This window comes from Salvelinus fontinalis, chromosome 16, assembly GCF_029448725.1.
Source record: "Salvelinus fontinalis isolate EN_2023a chromosome 16, ASM2944872v1, whole genome shotgun sequence".
NCBI lineage: Eukaryota > Metazoa > Chordata > Actinopteri > Salmoniformes > Salmonidae > Salvelinus > Salvelinus fontinalis.
In genome coordinates, this window is record NC_074680.1 from 46050441 (window position 1) to 46072352 (window position 21912).

Here is a 21912-nt window from a genome sequence, read left to right on the forward strand (position 1 = left end):
TAAGGTGTATGTGAACTTCCGACTTCAACTGTATATAATGTGATAACAGCGTTATGACATGGTGTACTCTTGTGTAGTGTCATGTGTTTATATTGCTTTGTGAAGCTTATCTAATATTGATGTCTCTTTCTCCTGCTACCCCCTTATGTCTCCTCTCTTTGTCTCTCCCTCCCCGTCTCTCCCTCCCCGTCTCTCCCTCCCCGTCTCTCCCTCCCCGTCTCTCCCTCCCCGTCTCTCCCTCCCCGTCTCTCCCTCCCCGTCTCTCCCTCCCCGTCTCTTCCTCCCCGTCTCCCCCTCCCCGTCTCTCCCTCCCCCTCCCCGTCTCTCCCTCCCCGTCTCTCCCTCCCCCTCCCCGTCTCTCCCTCCCCGTCTCTCCCTCCCCGTCTCTCCCTCCCCGTCTCTCCCTCCCCGTCTCCCCCTCCCCGTCTCTCCCTCCCCGTCTCTCCCTCCCCGTCTCCCCCTCCCCGTCTCCCCCTCCCCGTCTCTCCCTCCCCGTCTCCCCCTCCCCGTCTCCCCCTCCCCGTCTCCCCCTCCCCGTCTCCCCCTCCCCGTCTCCCCCCTCCCCGTCTCCCCCCTCCCCGTCTCCCCCCTCCCCGTCTCTCCCTCCCCGTCTCTCCCTCCCCGTCTCTCCCTCCCCGTCTCTCCCTCCCCGTCTCTCCCTCCCCGTCTCTCCCTCCCCGTCTCTCCCTCCCCGTCTCCCCCTCCCCGTCTCTCCCTCCCCGTCTCCCCCTCCCCGTCTCTCCCTCCCCGTCTCCCCCTCCCCGTCTCTCCCTCCCCCTCCCCGTCTCTCCCTCCCCCTCCCCGTCTCCCCCTCCCCGTCTCCCCCTCCCCCTCCCCGTCTCCCCCTCCCCGTCTCCCCCTCCCCGTCTCTCCCTCCCCGTCTCTCCCTCCCCGTCTCTCCCTCCCCGTCTCTCCCTCCCCGTCTCTCCCTCCCCGTCTCTCCCTCCCCCTCCCCGTCTCTCCCTCCCCGTCTCTCCCTCCCCGTCTCTCCCTCCCCCTCCCCGTCTCTCCCTCCCCGTCTCTCCCTCCCCGTCTCTCCCTCCCCGTCTCTCCCTCCCCGTCTCCCCCTCCCCGTCTCTCCCTCCCCCTCCCCGTCTCTCCCTCCAGCCTCTTTCAGCAGTGAGACACACCATTCGTTCAACCAACAAACACTCCAGAGCAGAGAGAACTCGCTCAGAGATAAACTGTAAGTGAACAGCAGCCCTCCACTTCTCTCCTATCCCGTCGTTCTATCAATCAATCAAATGTATTTATAAAGCCCTTCTTACGTCAGCTGATATCTCAAAGTGCTGTACAGAAACCCAGCCTAAAACCCTAAACAGCAAGCAATGCAGATGTAGAAGCACCTCTTCTCCACTCCCCTCCTTTTTTCTTCTCTCCTCTCCCACTGTAGCTAGACACCTTCCACTAACATCTGCCCCCCCCCCCCCCCCCCTTTGTCCCTAGCCGACCAGTGGGATTAGTCAAAATGTTGTCTCTTCCCTCCCATTGGCTGGTCTGTCTGTCTGTGTGTGGCTGTCATAGGTTGTGTGCTCCAATAGCAGGTCAGTGTCTCCTGCAGGGCTGGCTCAGAGGCAGGATCCAGTGAGAGCAGCAGACCTGCCTGAGTTCAAATAGTATTTGGAGATCTTTCAAATACTGTCAAGCATTTGCCTGGCTTGGAGTGTCAGATGGACGGGGGGGGACGGGGGGGGGTTCACTTTTGGGGGCTAATTGCACTGGTTCCATAGCATCAGACAAGCACAGCTACAGTCAAATGGTGTTTGAACCCAGGTTTAAAGAGCAGCAGGGGTATAAATAGCTCAGGGATGCACCGAGCAGAGGAGAAAGTGGCGTCCCACAGGTTATATTTTGCACTACTTTTTAAGCAGGATCCATAGGGGGCTGATCAGAAGTAGGGCACTATATACAGTGCTATTTGGGACGCAGCCTAGATCTGTCCTGGCTACGATGCCGGCGACGGTATGTACATATGTCACACCATCTCTTGTCCTGAAAGAAATCCCCGTCGTGGCACGTTGTCATGTTTCATTTCGTCACTTTTCCATTTTGAACGAACTCAACGTCAATATCCCCTATGTAAGCAATAGATCATTTATTTTTATTTAACGAGGCAAGTCAGTTAAGAACAAAGTCTTATTTACAATGACGGCCTACAGGGGAACAGTGTGTTAACTGTCTTGTTCTGGGGCAGAACGACATATTTTTAACTTTGTCAGCTCTGGGATTCAATCTAGCAACCTTTCGATTACTGGCCCAACGCTCTAACCACTAGGCTACCTGCCGCCCTGATGTAAATAATGTAGGTCATATAAGCAATATGTAATGTAAGCAATATGTAATGTAAGCAATAGGTTGTGTAGGTCATGTAAGCAATAGGTTGTGTAGGTCATGTAAGCAATAGGTCGTGTAGGTCGTGTAAGCAATAGGTCGTGTAGGTCGTGTAAGCAATAGGTCGTGTAGGTCGTGTAAGCAATAGGTTGTGTAGGTAATGCCAGAGTGTGTTTTTATTAGTAACACATAAGGTAAAGTGTGTTTTACTGTCAAAAAACAATCAGTTGGTCGGGTGTTTTTCTGCATATAGTTTTAATGTCATATAAAGCGCTGGGAATAGCCAGGGACCTCATGATACGATATGTATTGAATAGTCAGGGACCTCATGATACGATATGTATTGAATAGTCAGGGACCTCATGATACGATATGTATTGAATAGTCAGGGACCTCATGATACGATATGTATTGAATAGCCAGGGACCGCGTGATACGATATGTATTGAATAGCCAGGGACCTCATGATACGATATGTATTGAATAGCCAGGGACCTCATGATACGATATGTATTGAATAGCCAGGGACCTCATGATACGATATGTATTGAATAGTCAGGGACCTCATGATACGATATGTATTGAATAGCCAGGGACCTCATGATACGATATGTATTGAATAGTCAGGGACCTCATGATACGATATGTATTGAATAGTCAGGGACCGCGTGGTGCGATATGTATTGAATAGTCAGGGACCGCATGATACGATATGTATTGAATAGTCAGGGACCTCATGATTCGATATGTATTGAATAGTCAGGGACCGCGTGGTGCGATATGTATTGAATAGTCAGGGACCGCATGATACGATATGTATTGAATAGTCAGGGACCTCATGATACGATATGTATTGAATAGTCAGGGACCGCGTGGTGCGATATGTATTGAATAACCAGGGACCTCATGATACGATATGTATTGAATAGTCAGGGACATCATGATACGATATGTATTGAATAGTCAGGGACCTCATGATACGATATGTATTGAATAGTCAGGGACCTCATGATACGATATGTATTGAATAGTCAGGGACCTCATGATACGATATGTATTGAATAGTCAGGGACCTCATGATACGATATGTATTGAATAGTCAGGGACCTCATGATACGATATGTATTGAATAGTCAGGGACCTCATGATACGATATGTATTGAATAGTCAGGGACCTCATGATACGATATGTATTGAATAGTCAGGGACCTCATGATACGATATGTATTGAATAGTCAGGGACCTCATGATACGATATGTATTGAATAGTCAGGGACCGCGTGGTGCGATATGTATTGAATAGTCAGGGACCTCATGATACGATATGTATTGAATAGTCAGTGACCGCGTGGTGCGATATGTATTGAATAGTCAGGGACCGCGTGGTGCGATATGTATTGAATAGTCAGGGACCGCGTGGTGCGATATTCTCACGATTCTATATGTTTTGCGATTCAATACGGTGATTTTATTGCGTTTCGATGTTCCATAGCATATTGTTCACCATGTGCCTGCTGCAGAGGGACAAGAGAGCTATGAGAAAACAAGTTTTGATCAGCCATGGAAATAAAGATCCTGAAAACAAATTGTCTCCCTATTTAAAAAGACCATTGGAAAACAAGCTATCTAGAGGGGCTTTTTTTTCCCCCTGTTTTTTTCCAGAAGTTTAGGTGTAAGTATATCCGACCAGCGCAAAAAATAATATTGTGGTACTGTCAAAGCGATACGATATATCGTCGAAAATAATATATAACTATCTGGGCCTCCCGGGTGGCGCAGTGGTCTAGGGCACTGCATCGCAGTGCTAGCTGCGCCACCAGAGTCTCTGGGTTCACGCCCAGGCTCTGTCGCAGCCGGCCGCAACCGGGAGGTCCGTGGGGCGACGCACAATTGGCATAGCGTCGTCCGGGTTAGGGAGGGTTTGGCCGGTAGGGATATCCTTGTCTCAGTATGTAAATGTAATAAAATGTATGCACTCTACTGTAAGTCGCTCTGGATAAGAGCGTCTGCTAAATGACTAAAATGTAAATGTAAATGTATCTATTTTCCCCTAGGGCTGGCCGATATGGCCAAAATATCATATCACCGTATTTTCAAAATTTTTGACGGTATTTTATGTTTTAATATAAGTTATAAATGTTCTTTATGAGTAAGTAGTGAGTGACCCTAGGGTTGCAACACACACACAGACACACACATATATATATATAATATATTCAAAATGATTTAAATGGGTCTTTCTCCATTCTGATTGTTTTTGGTTCAATTGTACCATATAAAACATTTTTCTGCATTTCCTGCACTCATTTTCCATCAATTCCACACGGCCACGTTTCCACACTGCCACCTAGGGCTATGTGATATGGACAAACTATCAAGGCTTTATTTTGAACCACTTATTGCAATTTGACTTGTGATTTTAGATCAAAACACTTGGTTGAAATCATGGAAATAGAAGGATTATTCTAATTCTATAGTTAGTATACAATAGTGGACACTTTAACATTTTGTTTAACATGACAACACATGAAAATGCCAGGGAGGAGTTATTGTAACAGCGTAGGAACCTAAGTGTTTACTAGGGGACCCTTCAATATTTTGGCTACGTTGAACGTTTTCTCTCAGCTACTTCATGTAGCCAACATATTGGTCCCGTGTGGCTCAGTTGGTAGAGCATGGCACTTGCAACGCCAGGGTTGTGGGTTCATTCCCCACGAGGGGACCAGGATGAATATGTATGAACTTTCCAATTTGTAAGTCGCTCTGGATAAGAGCGTCTGCTAAATGACTTAAATGTAAATATTCATACTTCGCATATTCCTCTTTTGATTTAGAAGATATTGTTGCACAAACAACATGCTGATTTAGGTCTACACCAGCACTGGTATTATCAGTCTGTTTAGCTAGTTACGTTTGCTCTGACTCAGTACATTTTATTCGCTAGCTAACTAGCGATTAGCATTAGCAGCTAACACGATTTAGACCCAACTTGCTAAGAAAATACACACTAGCTGTTTGCTGATGTAAGAAACACAAACTAATAGTGTAATTATAGAACTCTAGTGGATTTATATTAGGAAGCAAAGTGAAAATAACATAGTTGTCATCAACAGTGTTGCATGTGCTGCATTGACCAGCAGACTGAACGCAAGTGTCTCGTCGTCAAGCAACAACTAATGCGCTCCATGAGTGACAGGAGGCGGGGCTAGGTCTGTTTGGAGAGAGGTGTAGAGAGAAAGTGAGAGCAGAGATGGATGACTCAAGTAGCAGAATAAACTATAAAAATGGACGTTGCACACGGCGTATCACACTTAACAAACCAAAACATTCAAATACCGTTATAGAAGGTAAAGTAAAAACCCAAAATCGGTCCGTGCATCAATACCGGTATATAGTAAAATACGGTATTCCGCCCAGCCCTATTTACCCCCCCCCATCACTAGACATGTAGTAGTAATAATGTGTGTATACTTTTTTTTTAATGTGTTGTAGTATTACTTAGGGCTGTTGCAGTGGTCATATTACCGCCACACCGGCGGTCACGAGTCATGAAGGCAGTCAAATTCCACGTTACCGTTTAGTCACGGTAATTATTCTTCTCCAAGCTCTGATGCTGCTGTAGGTCATTAGTAGCCTACCAGACTTGTTTAACTGCCTGTTACTCAGCAATCTATTGTCCCTATAATCAGTCTGACATCAATGCAAATGTAATGGAACATCTAATCAAACACTTCATGAGAGCTCATGTTGCACAACATTTCTATAGGCTATGCAGTCGTACGAGAAAACAGACTGATGGCCTCTATTAAAAAGAGGAGGATCAGCTTTCTATAGGCTAGGCCTACTATATTTATTTGTCAACTTTCCTAATATTAAGCACAATGCTTATATTTACAACAGGAGTATAGCCTACTTGGTTGGCATGAAAATAAACCACGGGAAAAAGCGTCCTCCATTCACTATTTTATCGCATAGATGACATGTATTTTTGGTCCCGCTGCCCCTGTTTCTGGCCAGGTGCATGATAATAGTCCATATCTAAATCAAAACAAATTTCACACATAAACTAAGTAATATATTTAAAGACAAGATTAAATCAAGAATAGTCTGATGGGTGACATTAGCATATCACTTGTGAATTGTATATTTTCACTTGTGAAAGATGCCCAGTATAAAAAACAATGCCTTTTTTCTTTCGACTTTTTCGAATCATAGTGAAAACAGCATCATAGTGAAAACAGCACACCTCATGTAGCCGAGCCCATAAGCATGTATGTTTTAATAAGGTTTGTATCAAAACTAAAGTGTCCAAATAACTTCTTAAAATTAAGCACATTAATCTACTTTTCAAGTTTGGGGAAGATCATTTTCACCACAATTCACTTGTAGCCTGTGAGAAAGACCCGATCACGCTTTGTGCGTTATGGCCACACAAAGGGAATGCCGCCGGGAAATTCAAGGCATTATCAAGTGCTTGTCAAATTGTGAATGAGAGACTGATGAAGTGTGTACAGCCTGCACAAAAAACAAAGCAGAGCTCATGCCTTTCAAGCGACTTTTTTCAAATCCTCATTAGTCGCATCATGCAGCCTTACAATGTATTACAAATCAAAACAGATAGTCTAATGTTTGTAGAACAACTAAAGTTACATTAATAACTTTAAATGTAATGCTCAACACAGAATAGCCGTATGTACGCACTCCCTCATCATTTGGAGAAAATATCCTTTCTATTTTATTCAGCTTTGTTCAGGTGTGTTCTTTATACTATAAAATAATACCGTGGAATTCTAAGCAAATCTTGTCTGCGAAATGAACTAGTGTAGCCCACAGCCATATGGCCTAGCCAGATCAGGGCCTAACACAAGGACAACTCAGAGTATGCTATTCTGTTCTTTTGAAATAGACCACATTTTCTTCATTATAGACCTGTCTAAAATAAACAATGGATTCATTGTGAAGGTGTAGGCTATATTACATGGGATTTATTAGACTTTTTAAAATGTAGATATTCCAGAGGTCTGCATCAGTGGCTTGTAGGCAGTGTGGAAGCCAGGAGATGCTACATGTGTTTATGTTAATTAACGGTCAATTACCGTGAGACCAACCGTTATTTGCTTGACAATCACCGGCTGACGAAATTTGTGCCCGTCACAGCTCTAGTAGTACTCACTTTAGCTGTGGTCTGTCTGTCTGTGCGTGTGTGCAGTTCAGTCCCTGTTTGAGCTGTTTTATGTTGTTGTTGTTGACCTGTCATCTGTTGTTGTTGACGAACTTGTTGATTGTTGTTTGACGGTTGTATCTGACCTTTCCTCTACTCACCATGAAGCAGCAGAAAACGGGAACGATGCCTCTCCAGGAAGGCCGTGCTCGAGCCCTGGCCCCCCTAACTATCCTGCTAGTTTCCATAGCTACCCTATCTACGCTACAGAGGAGACGGACAGGGCTGAGGACAGGGGGGACCCAGGTCAGTCAGAGACAGTAGTGAGATATTAGTGTAGTGTGTGAGAGTAGTGTGAGATCTCCCACTCGTGTGTGTGTGTCCGTTCCTGTCAGCAACACGTAGAAGTGGTGTAGAGTGCAGTGTTCGAACTGATACGATTTTGAATTGTCATTGTTTCAAATAGGAAAAGTAATCGCTCGTCTGAAGATACTGGTTTCAGGTGCGTGAGACATTTTCAACTATGACTTGAAAGAAAAAGCCTGCGCAAAAAAAAATAGTTGCATCGTGCACCCTTACAATGCATTACGGCCACACAAAGGGAAAGCCGCTGTCAAATTCAAGGCATTATCAAGTGAATAAGTGACTGAAGTAGTGTGTGTGTACAGCCTGTGCAAAAAAAAAAAAACTATGCCTTTTCAAGCTACTTTTTTCAAAATCATCATCCGTCGTATCATTCGACTAATAATGAGCGGTTTAATTTCAACTTTACTGCTTGCATTGTGTGTGTTGGTCTGACTCATTCCAGTTTGCATCAGAACCTCTGAGAGACTGAGGGCAGTTCCTCATAGCTGTCATACTTTGGTTGTCTCTCAAATGGTAACCTATTCCTTAAAATATAGTGCTCTACTTTTGACCGGATCCCTATGATAGTGGTAGGGGGTGTGACGGTACACATATTCGAAATTCAAATCTTAACTGGCACATTTCAAATTGTCCTTTTGTGAGGCGCAACCGTGGAGCTAGTTCTGTACGATGGCGAGTGGTAGGGTCGATGAAACAGAATTGAAGGATCTTTCGTCATCATTTTACATCTGATGTTCGGGAACATTTCAGCGGCGATTGACACGGTTGTGGATAAAACGTTAACAGGATGTGGCGACTGCTCAACGACAATAGCCTATGCAATGGCGTGTGTAGCTTGTTGTCATCAAAGCGGAATAACAGTCATAGAGCCTCCGAGTTTGTGGCAAAGCGAGTTGGGAGATTAAAAGTTCAAGGAGAAGGATATGTTACAACGACCAAGAGCCAACAACCAGGCTGCTACTTAATAATCTGAAAGGAGGTGGTGTCGATTGTAACTATGACGGGGAGGAAGCGTATGCTGCCTCAATTAGCCTGGCTAGCTAATTTAGCTAGCTATCTTAGCCTGGACTAGCTAATTTAGCTAGCTATCTTAGCCTTGACTAGCTAATTTAGCTAGTTATCTTAGCCTGGACTAGCTAATTTAGCTAGCTATCTTAGCCTGGACTAGCTAATTTAGCTAGCTATCTTAGCCTGGACTAGCTAATTTAGCTAGCTATCTTAGCCTGGACTAGCTAATTTAGCTAGCTATCTTAGCCTGGACTAGCTTCTCTCGGTTTGATAGAGTCAAGACGGGTACTACGTAATCATATTGGATGATGAATAACACAGCTATGACAAGCAAGAAGTTAGTCTACTAGCGTGAGTCGGGCATGGTTGGTTGCTGTCTCTGACTATCCCTCCCATCTTGCTCCCCGTGTCAGTCCCTCAAAGTACACGCACCGAAAGGCCCCTCCCCCGGCTGCTTGAACGGCACCTCTCTCTCTCGTGCTTTTATCAGCTCTGGTTAATGAAGTAGCTTACAAAATGACTTTTTCTGCTGCTTCCCTCATTCGTACTGGACTGGGTCTGGATCCGACCAGGTCTGTACGGAACTGGTCTAGTTGTCCTTCGGGCCCATTCAGAACAGGTCTCTATTTTTATTTTTTTTAAGTACATTTCTACATATCTATTTCGGAACGGGGACCTCTACTCGAGAGGTTCAACATAGCAGTTCCTGTCACAGCATTGTGAATGCTGTCACTGAAGTTAAACTTGGGCCACATAAGGTGCTTTTTAGTTTTTAGTTCTTTGCCAAATAAACAAAAATGATCTACAGTAACTGTTAGCATTCTCGTTTACCGTAACCCAAAACCACAATACGTACCGAACCGTAACTGTACCGTAATCACAATACGTACTGAACCGTAACTGTACCGTAATCCAAAACCACAATACGTTCCGAACCGTAACTGTACCGTAACCCAAAACCACAATACGTACCGAACCGTAACTGTACCGTAACCCAAAACCACAATACGTTCCGAACCGTAACTGTACCGTAACCCAAAACCACAATACGTACCGAACCGTAACTGTACCGTAACCCAAAACCACAATACGTTCCGAACCGTAACTGTACCGTAACCCAAAACCACAATACGTACCGAACCGTAACTGTACCGTAACCCAAAACCACAATACGTTCCGAACCGTAACTGTACCGTAACCCAAAACCACGATACGTACCGAACCGTAACTGTACCGTAACCCAAAACCACAATACGTTCCGAACCGTAACTGTACCGTAACCCAAAACCACAATACGTACCGAACCGTAACTGTACCGTAACCCAAAACCACAATACGTACCGAACCGTAACTGTACCGTAACCCAAAACCACGATACGTACCGAACCGTAACTGTACCGTAACCCAAAACCACAATACGTTCCGAACCGTAACTGTACCGTAACCCAAAACCACGATACGTACCGAACCGTAACTGTACCGTAACCCAAAACCACAATACGTACCGAACCGTAACTGTACCGTAACCCAAAACCACAATACGTTCCGAACCGTAACTGTACCGTAACCCAAAACCACAATACGTACCGAACCGTAACTGTACCGTAACCCAAAACCACAATACGTTCCGAACCGTAACTGTACCGTAACCCAAAACCACAATACGTTCCGAACCGTAACTGTACCGTAACCCAAAACCACAATACGTACCGAACCGTAACTGTACCGTAACCCAAAACCACAATACGTACCGAACCGTAACTGTACCGTAACCCAAAACCACAATACGTTCCGAACCGTAACTGTACCGTAACCCAAAACCACAATACGTACCGAACCGTAACTGTACCGTAACCCAAAACCACAATACGTTCCGAACCGTAACTGTACCGTAACCCAAAACCACAATACGTTCCGAACCGTGGGTTTGGTGAACTGTTTACACCCCTACTATATAGGGAATAGGACACCATTTCAGATGCGGCTTTGACTCAACATGTAGACAATACAGCAGAGTTTTGCTCTTACTCCGTCAGGTGTCTTCGTAGTAGTCATTGTACAAGTATGTTACCTACCTTACTGGTTTTACTCACTCTACACAGTGGCTCAATATACTCCTGTTTGTTTGTCTGTCTGTGTATCAGCAATGCAACAAAAGAGATGATGATTAGCTTCATGGCAGGTTTCTGTCGCCCTTGACAGTGTCACAGCAAGAAGCATGTTGCCCTGAGACATGTTGAATCCTGTCGTGTCTGGTTTGTTTCTCCTCACATCCCAAATGGCACGCTATTCCCTATATAGTGAGGAGTGCACTACATCCCTATATAGTGAGGAGTGCACTACGCCCCTATATAGTGAGGAGTGCACTACGCCCCCATATAGTGAGGAGTGCACTACGTCCCCATATAGTGAGGAGTGCACTACGTCCCCATATAGTGAGGAGTGCACTACGTCCCCATATAGTGAGGAGTGCACTACGTCCCCATATAGTGAGGAGTGCACTACGCCCCTATATAGTGAGGAGTGCACTACATCCCTATATAGTGAGGAGTGCACTACGCCCCTATATAGTGAGGAGGGCACTACGTCCCCATATAGTGAGGAGTGCCCTACGTCCCCATATAGTGAGGGGTGCACTACGTCCCCATATAGTGAGGAGGGCACTACATCCCTATATAGTGAGGAGTGCACTACGTCCCCATATAGTGAGGAGGGCACTACGTCCCCATATAGTGAGGAGGGCACTACGTCCCCATATAGTGAGGAGGGCACTACGTCCCCATATAGTGAGGAGGGCACTACGTCCCCATATAGTGAGGAGGGCACTACGTCCCCATATAGTGAGGAGGGCACTACTTCCCCATATAGTGAGGAGTGCACTACGCCCCCATATAGTGAGGAGTGCACTACGCCCCTATATAGTGAGGAGTGCCCTATATAGTGAGGAGTGCACTACGCCCCTATATAGTGAGGAGTGCACTACGTCCCCATATAGTGAGGAGTGCACTACGTCCCCATATAGTGAGGAGTGCACTACGTCCCCATATAGTGAGGAGTGCACTACGTCCCCATATAGTGAGGAGTGCACTACGCCCCTATATAGTGAGGAGTGCCCTATATAGTGAGGAGTGCACTACGCCCCTATATAGTGAGGAGTGCACTACGTCCCCATATAGTGAGGAGTGCACTACGTCCCCATATAGTGAGGAGGGCACTACGTCCCCATATAGTGAGGAGGGCACTACGCCCCTATATAGTGAGGAGTGCACTACGTCCCCATATAGTGAGGAGTGCACTACGTCCCCATATAGTGAGGAGTGCCCTACGTCCCCATATAGTGAGGAGTGCCCTACGTCCCCATATAGTGAGGAGTGCCCTACGTCCCCATATAGTGAGGAGTGCCCTACGTCCCCATATAGTGAGGAGTGCCCTACGCCCCCATATAGTGAGGAGGGCACTACGTCCCTATATAGTGAGGAGGGCACTACGTCCCCATATAGTGAGGAGTGCCCTATATAGTGAGGAGGGCACTACGTCCCCATGTAGTGAGGAGTGCCCTATATAGTGAGGAAGGCACTACGTCCCCATATAGTGAGGAGTGCACTACGTCCCCATATAGTGAGGAGGGCACTACGCCCCTATATAGTGAGGAGTGCACTACTTCCCCATATAGTGAGGAGTGCACTACGTCCCCATATAGTGAGGAGTGCCCTACGCCCCTATATAGTGAGGAGTGCACTACGTCCCCATATAGTGAGGAGGGCACTACGTCCCCATATAGTGAGGAGTGCACTACGCCCCCATATAGTGAGGAGTGCACTACGTCCCCATATAGTGAGGAGGGCACTACGCCCCTATATAGTGAGGAGTGCACTACGCCCCCATATAGTGAGGAGTGCACTACGTCCCCATATAGTGAGGAGTGCACTACGTCCCCATATAGTGAGGAGTGCCCTACGTCCCCATGTAGTGAGGAGTGCCCTATATAGTGAGGAGTGCACTACGTCCCCATATAGTGAGGGGTGCACTATATAGTGAGGAGTGCCCTATATAGTGAGGAGTGCACTACGTCCCTATATAGTGAGGAGTACACTACGTCCCCATATAGTGAGGAGTGCCCCATATAGTGAGGAGTGCACTACGCCCCTATATAGTGAGGAGTGCACTACGCCCCTATATAGTGAGGAGTGCACTACGCCCCTATATAGTGAGGAGTGCACTACGCCCCTATATAGTGAGGAGTGCCCTATCTAGTGAGGAGTGCACTACGTCCCCTATATAGTGAGGAGTGCACTACGCCCCTATATAGTGAGGAGTGCCCTACGTCCCTATATAGTGAGGAGTGCACTACGCCCCTATATAGTGAGGAGTGCCCTACGTCCCCTATATAGTGAGGAGTGCCCTACGTCCCTATATAGTGAGGAGTGCACTACGCCCCTATATAGTGAGGAGTGCACTACGCCCCTATATAGTGAGGAGTGCACTACGCCCCTATATAGTGAGGAGTGCCCCATATAGTGAGGAGGGCACTACGTCCCCATATAGTGAGGAGGGCACTACGTCCCCATATAGTGAGGAGTGCACTACGTCCCTATATAGTGAGGAGTGCACTACGCCCCTATATAGTGAGGAGTGCACTACGCCCCTATATAGTGAGGAGGGCACTACGTCCCCATATAGTGAGGAGGGCACTACGTCCCCATATAGTGAGGAGTGCACTACGTCCCCATATAGTGAGGAGTGCACTACGTCCCCATATAGTGAGGAGGGCACTACGCCCCTATATAGTGAGGAGTGCACTACGCCCCTATATAGTGAGGTGTGCACTACGTCCCCATATAGTGAGGAGTGCACTACGTCCCCATATAGTGAGGAGTGCACTACGTCCCCATATAGTGAGGAGTGCACTACGTCCCCATATAGTGAGGAGTGCACTACGCCCCCATATAGTGAGGAGTGCACTACGCCCCTATATAGTGAGGAGTGCACTACGTCCCCATATAGTGAGGAGTGCACTACGCCCCCATATAGTGAGGAGTGCACTACGTCCCCATATAGTGAGGAGGGCACTACGTCCCCATATAGTGAGGAGTGCACTACGTCCCCATATAGTGAGGAGGGCACTACGTCCCCATATAGTGAGGAGTGCACTACGCCCCTATATAGTGAGGAGTGCACTACGTCCCCATATAGTGAGGAGTGCACTACGTCCCCATATAGTGAGGAGTGCACTACGTCCCCATATAGTGAGGAGTGCACTACGTCCCCATATAGTGAGGAGTGCACTACGTCCCCATATAGTGAGGAGTGCACTACGTCCCCATATAGTGAGGAGTGCACTACGTCCCCATATAGTGAGGAGTGCCCTATATAGTGAGGAGGGCACTACGTCCCCATATAGTGAGGAGTGCCCTATATAGTGAGGAGTGCCCTATATAGTGAGGAGTGCCCTATATAGTGAGGAGTGCCCTATATAGTGAGGAGTGCCCTATATAGTGAGGAGTGCCCTATATAGTGAGGAGTGCCCTATATAGTGAGGAGTGCCCTATATAGTGAGGAGTGCCCTATATAGTGAGGAGTGCCCTATATAGTGAGGAGTGCCCTATATAGTGAGGGGTGCCCTATATAGTGAGGGGTGCCCTATATAGTGAGGGGTGCCCTATATAGTGAGGGGTGCCCTATATAGTGAGGGGTGCCCTATATAGTGAGGGGTGCCCTATATAGTGAGGGGTGCCCTATATAGTGAGGGGTGCCCTATATAGTGAGGGGTGCCCTATATAGTGAGGGGTGCCCTATATAGTGAGGGGTGCCCTATATAGTGAGGGGTGCCCTATATAGTGAGGGGTGCCCTACGTCCCCATATAGTGAGGAGTGCCCTACGCCCCCATATAGTGAGGAGGGCACTACGCCCCCATATAGTGAGGAGGGCACTACGTCCCCTATAGTGAGGAGTGCACTACGTCCCCATATAGTGAGGAGGGCACTACGTCCCCATATAGTGAGGAGGGCACTACGTCCCCATATAGTGAGGAGGGCACTACGTCCCCATATAGTGAGGAGGGCACTACGTCCCCATATAGTGAGGAGGGCACTACGTCCCCATATAGTGAGGAGGGCACTACGTCCCCATATAGTGAGGAGGGCACTACGTCCCCATATAGTGAGGAGTGCACTACGTCCCCATATAGTGAGGAGTGCACTACGTCCCCATATAGTGAGGAGTGCACTACGTCCCCATATAGTGAGGAGTGCACTACGTCCCCATATAGTGAGGAGTGCCCTATATAGTGAGGAGGGCACTACGTCCCCATATAGTGAGGAGGGCACTACGTCCCCTATATAGTGAGGAGGGCACTACGCCCCTATATAGTGAGGAGTGCACTACGTCCCCATATAGTGAGGAGGGCACTACGTCCCCATATAGTGAGGAGTGCCCTATATAGTGAGGAGTGCACTACGTCCCCATATAGTGAGGAGTGCACTACGTCCCCATATAGTGAGGAGTGCACTACGCCCCTATATAGTGAGGAGGGCACTACGTCCCCATATAGTGAGGAGTGCACTACGTCCCCATATAGTGAGGAGTGCACTACGTCCCCATATAGTGAGGAGTGCACTACGTCCCCATATAGTGAGGAGTGCACTACGTCCCCTATATAGTGAGGAGTGCCCTACGTCCCCATATAGTGAGGAGTGCACTACGTCCCTATATAGTGAGGAGTGCCCTATATAGTGAGGAGTGCACTACGTCCCTATATAGTGAGGAGTGCACTACGTCCCCTATATAGTGAGGAGTGCACTACGTCCCTATATAGTGAGGAGTGCCCTACGTCCCTATATAGTGAGGAGTGCCCTACGTCCCTATATAGTGAGGAGTGCCCTACGTCCCTATATAGTGAGGAGTGCCCTACGTCCCTATATAGTGAGGAGTGCACTACGTCCCTATATAGTGAGGAGTGCCCTATATAGTGAGGAGTGCCCTATATAGTGAGGAGTGCCCTATATAGTGAGGAGTGCACTACGTCCCCTATATAGTGAGGAGTGCACTACGTCCCCTATATAGTGAGGAGTGCCCTACGTCCCTATATACTGAGGAGTGCCCTACGTCCCTATATAGTGAGGAGTGCCCTACGTCCCTATATAGTGAGGAGTGCCCTACGTCCCTATATAGTGAGGAGTGCACTACGTCCCTATATAGTGAGGAGTGCCCTATATAGTGAGGAGTGCACTACGTCCCCTATATAGTGAGGAGTGCACTACGTCCCCTATATAGTGAGGAGTGCACTACGTCCCTATATAGTGAGGAGTGCACTACGTCCCTATATAGTGAGGAGTGCACTACGTCCCTATATAGTGAGGAGTGCCCTATATAGTGAGGAGTGCCCTACGTCCCCTATATAGTGAGGAGTGCCCTACGTCCCCATATAGTGAGGAGTGCACTACGTCCCTATATAGTGAGGAGTGCCCTATATAGTGAGGAGTGCCCTACGTCCCCTATATAGTGAGGAGTGCCCTATATAGTGAGGAGTGCCCTATATAGTGAGGAGTGCACTACGTCCCTATATAGTGAGGAGTGCCCTATATAGTGAGGAGTGCACTACGTCCCTATATAGTGAGGAGTGCACTATGCCCCCATATAGTGAGGAGTGCCCTACGTCCCCATATAGTGAGGAGTGCACTACGTCCCCATATAGTGAGGAGTGCCCTACGCCCCTATATAGTGAGGAGGGCACTACGCCCCTATATAGTGAGGAGTGCCCTATATAGTGAGGAGTGCCCTACGTCCCCATATAGTGAGGAGGGCACTACGTCCCCATATAGTGAGGAGGGCACTACGTCCCTATATAGTGAGGAGGGCACTACGTCCCCTATATAGTGAGGAGGGCACTACGCCCCTATATAGTGAGGAGGGCACTACGCCCCTATATAGTGAGGAGTGCACTACGCCCCTATATAGTGAGGAGGGCACTACATCCCTATATAGTGAGGAGGGCACTACGTCCCCTATATAGTGAGGAGGGCACTACGTCCCTATATAGTGAGGGGTGCACTACGTCCCCATATAGTGAGGAGTGCACTACGCCCCTATATAGTGAGGAGTGCACTACGCCCCTATATAGTGAGGAGGGCACTACGCCCCTATATAGTGAGGAGTGCACTACGTCCCCATATAGTGAGGAGTGCACTACGTCCCCATATAGTGAGGAGTGCACTACGTCCCCATATAGTGAGGAGTGCACTACGTCCCCATATAGTGAGGAGGGCACTACGTCCCCTATATAGTGAGGAGGGCACTACGCCCCTATATAGTGAGGAGTGCCCTACGTCCCCTATATAGTGAGGAGTGCCCTATATAGTGAGGAGTGCCCTATATAGTGAGGAGTGCCCTATATAGTGAGGAGTGCCCTATATAGTGAGGAGTGCCCTATATAGTGAGGAGTGCACTACGTCCCTATATAGTGAGGAGTGCCCTATATAGTGAGGAGTGCACTACGTCCCTATATAGTGAGGAGTGCACTACGCCCCCATATAGTGAGGAGTGCCCTACGTCCCCATATAGTGAGGAGTGCACTACGTCCCCATATAGTGAGGAGTGCCCTACGCCCCTATATAGTGAGGAGGGCACTACGCCCCTATATAGTGAGGAGTGCCCTATATAGTGAGGAGTGCCCTACGTCCCCATATAGTGAGGAGGGCACTACGTCCCCATATAGTGAGGAGGGCACTACGTCCCTATATAGTGAGGAGTGCACTACGCCCCTATATAGTGAGGAGGGCACTACGTCCCCATATAGTGAGGAGTGCCCTATATAGTGAGGAGTGCCCTATATAGTGAGGAGTGCCCTATATAGTGAGGAGTGCCCTATATAGTGAGGAGTGCCCTATATAGTGAGGAGTGCCCTATATAGTGAGGAGTGCCCTATATAGTGAGGAGTGCCCTATATAGTGAGGAGTGCCCTATATAGTGAGGAGTGCCCTATATAGTGAGGAGTGCCCTATATAGTGAGGAGTGCCCTATATAGTGAGGAGTGCCCTATATAGTGAGGAGTGCCCTATATAGTGAGGAGTGCCCTATATAGTGAGGAGTGCCCTATATAGTGAGGAGTGCCCTATATAGTGAGGAGTGCCCTATATAGTGAGGAGTGCCCTATATAGTGAGGAGTGCCCTATATAGTGAGGAGTGCCCTATATAGTGAGGAGTGCCCTATATAGTGAGGAGTGCCCTATATAGTGAGGGGTGCCCTATATAGTGAGGGGTGCCCTATATAGTGAGGGGTGCCCTATATAGTGAGGGGTGCCCTATATAGTGAGGGGTGCCCTATATAGTGAGGGGTGCCCTATATAGTGAGGGGTGCCCTATATAGTGAGGGGTGCCCTACGTCCCCATATAGTGAGGGGTGCCCTACGTCCCCATATAGTGAGGAGGGCACTACGCCCCCATATAGTGAGGAGGGCACTACGCCCCCATATAGTGAGGAGGGCACTACGCCCCCATATAGTGAGGAGGGCACTACGTCCCCATATAGTGAGGAGGGCACTACGTCCCCATATAGTGAGGAGTGCACTACGTCCCCATATAGTGAGGAGGGCACTACGTCCCCATATAGTGAGGAGGGCACTACGTCCCCTATATAGTGAGGAGGGCACTACGCCCCTATATAGTGAGGAGGGCACTACGTCCCCATATAGTGAGGAGGGCACTACGTCCCCATATAGTGAGGAGTGCCCTATATAGTGAGGAGTGCACTACGTCCCCATATAGTGAGGAGTGCACTACGTCCCCATATAGTGAGGAGTGCACTACGTCCCCATATAGTGAGGAGTGCACTACGTCCCCATATAGTGAGGAGTGCACTACGTCCCCATATAGTGAGGAGTGCACTACGTCCCCATATAGTGAGGAGTGCACTACGTCCCCATATAGTGAGGAGTGCACTACGTCCCCATATAGTGAGGAGTGCACTACGTCCCCTATATAGTGAGGAGTGCCCTACGTCCCCATATAGTGAGGAGTGCACTACGTCCCTATATAGTGAGGAGTGCCCTATATAGTGAGGAGTGCACTACGTCCCTATATAGTGAGGAGTGCACTACGTCCCCTATATAGTGAGGAGTGCACTACGTCCCTATATAGTGAGGAGTGCCCTACGTCCCTATATAGTGAGGAGTGCCCTACGTCCCTATATAGTGAGGAGTGCCCTACGTCCCTATATAGTGAGGAGTGCCCTACGTCCCTATATAGTGAGGAGTGCACTACGTCCCTATATAGTGAGGAGTGCCCTATATAGTGAGGAGTGCCCTATATAGTGAGGAGTGCCCTATATAGTGAGGAGTGCCCTATATAGTGAGGAGTGCACTACGTCCCCTATATAGTGAGGAGTGCACTACGTCCCCTATATAGTGAGGAGTGCCCTACGTCCCTATATAGTGAGGAGTGCCCTACGTCCCTATATAGTGAGGAGTGCCCTACGTCCCTATATAGTGAGGAGTGCACTACGTCCCTATATAGTGAGGAGTGCCCTATATAGTGAGGAGTGCACTACGTCCCCTATATAGTGAGGAGTGCACTACGTCCCCTATATAGTGAGGAGTGCACTACGTCCCCTATATAGTGAGGAGTGCACTACGTCCCTATATAGTGAGGAGTGCACTACGTCCCTATATAGTGAGGAGTGCCCTATATAGTGAGGAGTGCCCTACGTCCCCTATATAGTGAGGAGTGCCCTACGTCCCCATATAGTGAGGAGTGCACTACGTCCCTATATAGTGAGGAGTGCCCTATATAGTGAGGAGTGCCCTACGTCCCCTATATAGTGAGGAGTGCCCTATATAGTGAGGAGTGCCCTATATAGTGAGGAGTGCCCTATATAGTGAGGAGTGCACTACGTCCCTATATAGTGAGGAGTGCCCTATATAGTGAGGAGTGCACTACGTCCCTATATAGTGAGGAGTGCACTACGCCCCCATATAGTGAGGAGTGCCCTACGTCCCCATATAGTGAGGAGTGCACTACGTCCCCATATAGTGAGGAGTGCCCTACGCCCCTATATAGTGAGGAGGGCACTACGCCCCTATATAGTGAGGAGTGCCCTATATAGTGAGGAGTGCCCTACGTCCCCATATAGTGAGGTGGGCACTACGTCCCCATATAGTGAGGAGGGCACTACGTCCCTATATAGTGAGGAGGGCACTACGTCCCCTATATAGTGAGGAGGGCACTACGCCCCTATATAGTGAGGAGGGCACTACGCCCCTATATAGTGAGGAGGGCACTACGCCCCTATATAGTGAGGAGGGCACTACATCCCTATATAGTGAGGAGGGCACTACGTCCCCTATATAGTGAGGAGGGCACTACGTCCCTATATAGTGAGGGGTGCACTACGTCCCCATATAGTGAGGGGTGCACTACGTCCCTATATAGTGAGGAGTGCACTACGTCCCCTATATAGTGAGGAGTGCACTACGCCCCTATATAGTGAGGAGTGCACTACGCCCCTATATAGTGAGGAGTGCACTACGCCCCTATATAGTGAGGAGGGCACTACGTCCCCATATAGTGAGGAGTGCCCTATATAGTGAGGAGTGCCCTATATAGTGAGGAGTGCCCTATATAGTGAGGAGTGCCCTATATAGTGAGGAGTGCCCTATATAGTGAGGAGTGCCCTATATAGTGAGGAGTGCCCTATATAGTGAGGAGTGCCCTATATAGTGAGGAGTGCCCTATATAGTGAGGAGTGCCCTATATAGTGAGGAGTGCCCTATATAGTGAGGAGTGCCCTATATAGTGAGGAGTGCCCTATATAGTGAGGAGTGCCCTATATAGTGAGGAGTGCCCTATATAGTGAGGGGTGCCCTATATAGTGAGGGGTGCCCTATATAGTGAGGGGTGCCCTATATAGTGAGGGGTGCCCTATATAGTGAGGGGTGCCCTATATAGTGAGGGGTGCCCTATATAGTGAGGGGTGCCCTATATAGTGAGGGGTGCCCTATATAGTGAGGGGTGCCCTATATAGTGAGGGGTGCCCTATATAGTGAGGGGTGCCCTATATAGTGAGGGGTGCCCTATATAGTGAGGGGTGCCCTATATAGTGAGGGGTGCCCTATATAGTGAGGGGTGCCCTACGTCCCCATATAGTGAGGAGGGCACTACGCCCCCATATAGTGAGGAGGGCACTACGTCCCCTATAGTGAGGAGGGCACTACGTCCCCATATAGTGAGGAGTGCACTACGTCCCCATATAGTGAGGAGTGCACTACGTCCCCATATAGTGAGGAGGGCACTACGTCCCCATATAGTGAGGAGGGCACTACGTCCCCATATAGTGAGGAGGGCACTACGTCCCCATATAGTGAGGAGGGCACTACGTCCCCATATAGTGAGGAGGGCACTACGTCCCCATATAGTGAGGAGGGCACTACGTCCCCATATAGTGAGGAGGGCACTACGTCCCCATATAGTGAGGAGGGCACTACGTCCCCATATAGTGAGGAGGGCACTACGTCCCCATATAGTGAGGAGTGCACTACGTCCCCATATAGTGAGGAGTGCACTACGTCCCCATATAGTGAGGAGTGCCCTATATAGTGAGGAGGGCACTACGTCCCCATATAGTGAGGAGGGCACTACGTCCCCTATATAGTGAGGAGGGCACTACGCCCCTATATAGTGAGGAGTGCACTACGTCCCCATATAGTGAGGAGGGCACTACGTCCCCATATAGTGAGGAGTGCCCTATATAGTGAGGAGTGCACTACGTCCCCATATAGTGAGGAGTGCACTACGTCCCTATATAGTGAGGAGTGCACTACGTCCCCATATAGTGAGGAGTGCACTACGTCCCCATATAGTGAGGAGGGCACTACGCCCCTATATAGTGAGGAGTGCACTACGTCCCCATATAGTGAGGAGGGCACTACGTCCCTATATAGTGAGGAGTGCACTACGTCCCCATATAGTGAGGAGTGCACTACGTCCCCATATAGTGAGGAGGGCACTACGCCCCTATATAGTGAGGAGGGCACTACGTCCCCATATAGTGAGG

The 21912-nt window shown here is 48.5% G+C and overlaps 1 protein-coding gene across 1 annotated transcript in view; it reads left to right on the top strand.

The window, feature by feature from the left end:
• The window catches only part of LOC129813250 (mitogen-activated protein kinase kinase kinase kinase 5-like), a 168282-nt gene that overhangs the window by 91849 nt on the left and 54521 nt on the right, over positions 1 to 21912 (top strand). The window contains exon 14 of the mRNA XM_055865550.1: positions 1108 to 1186. Within this exon, the coding sequence (XP_055721525.1) occupies positions 1108 to 1186 (79 nt within the window). The remainder of the gene's footprint in view (positions 1 to 1107; positions 1187 to 21912) is intronic.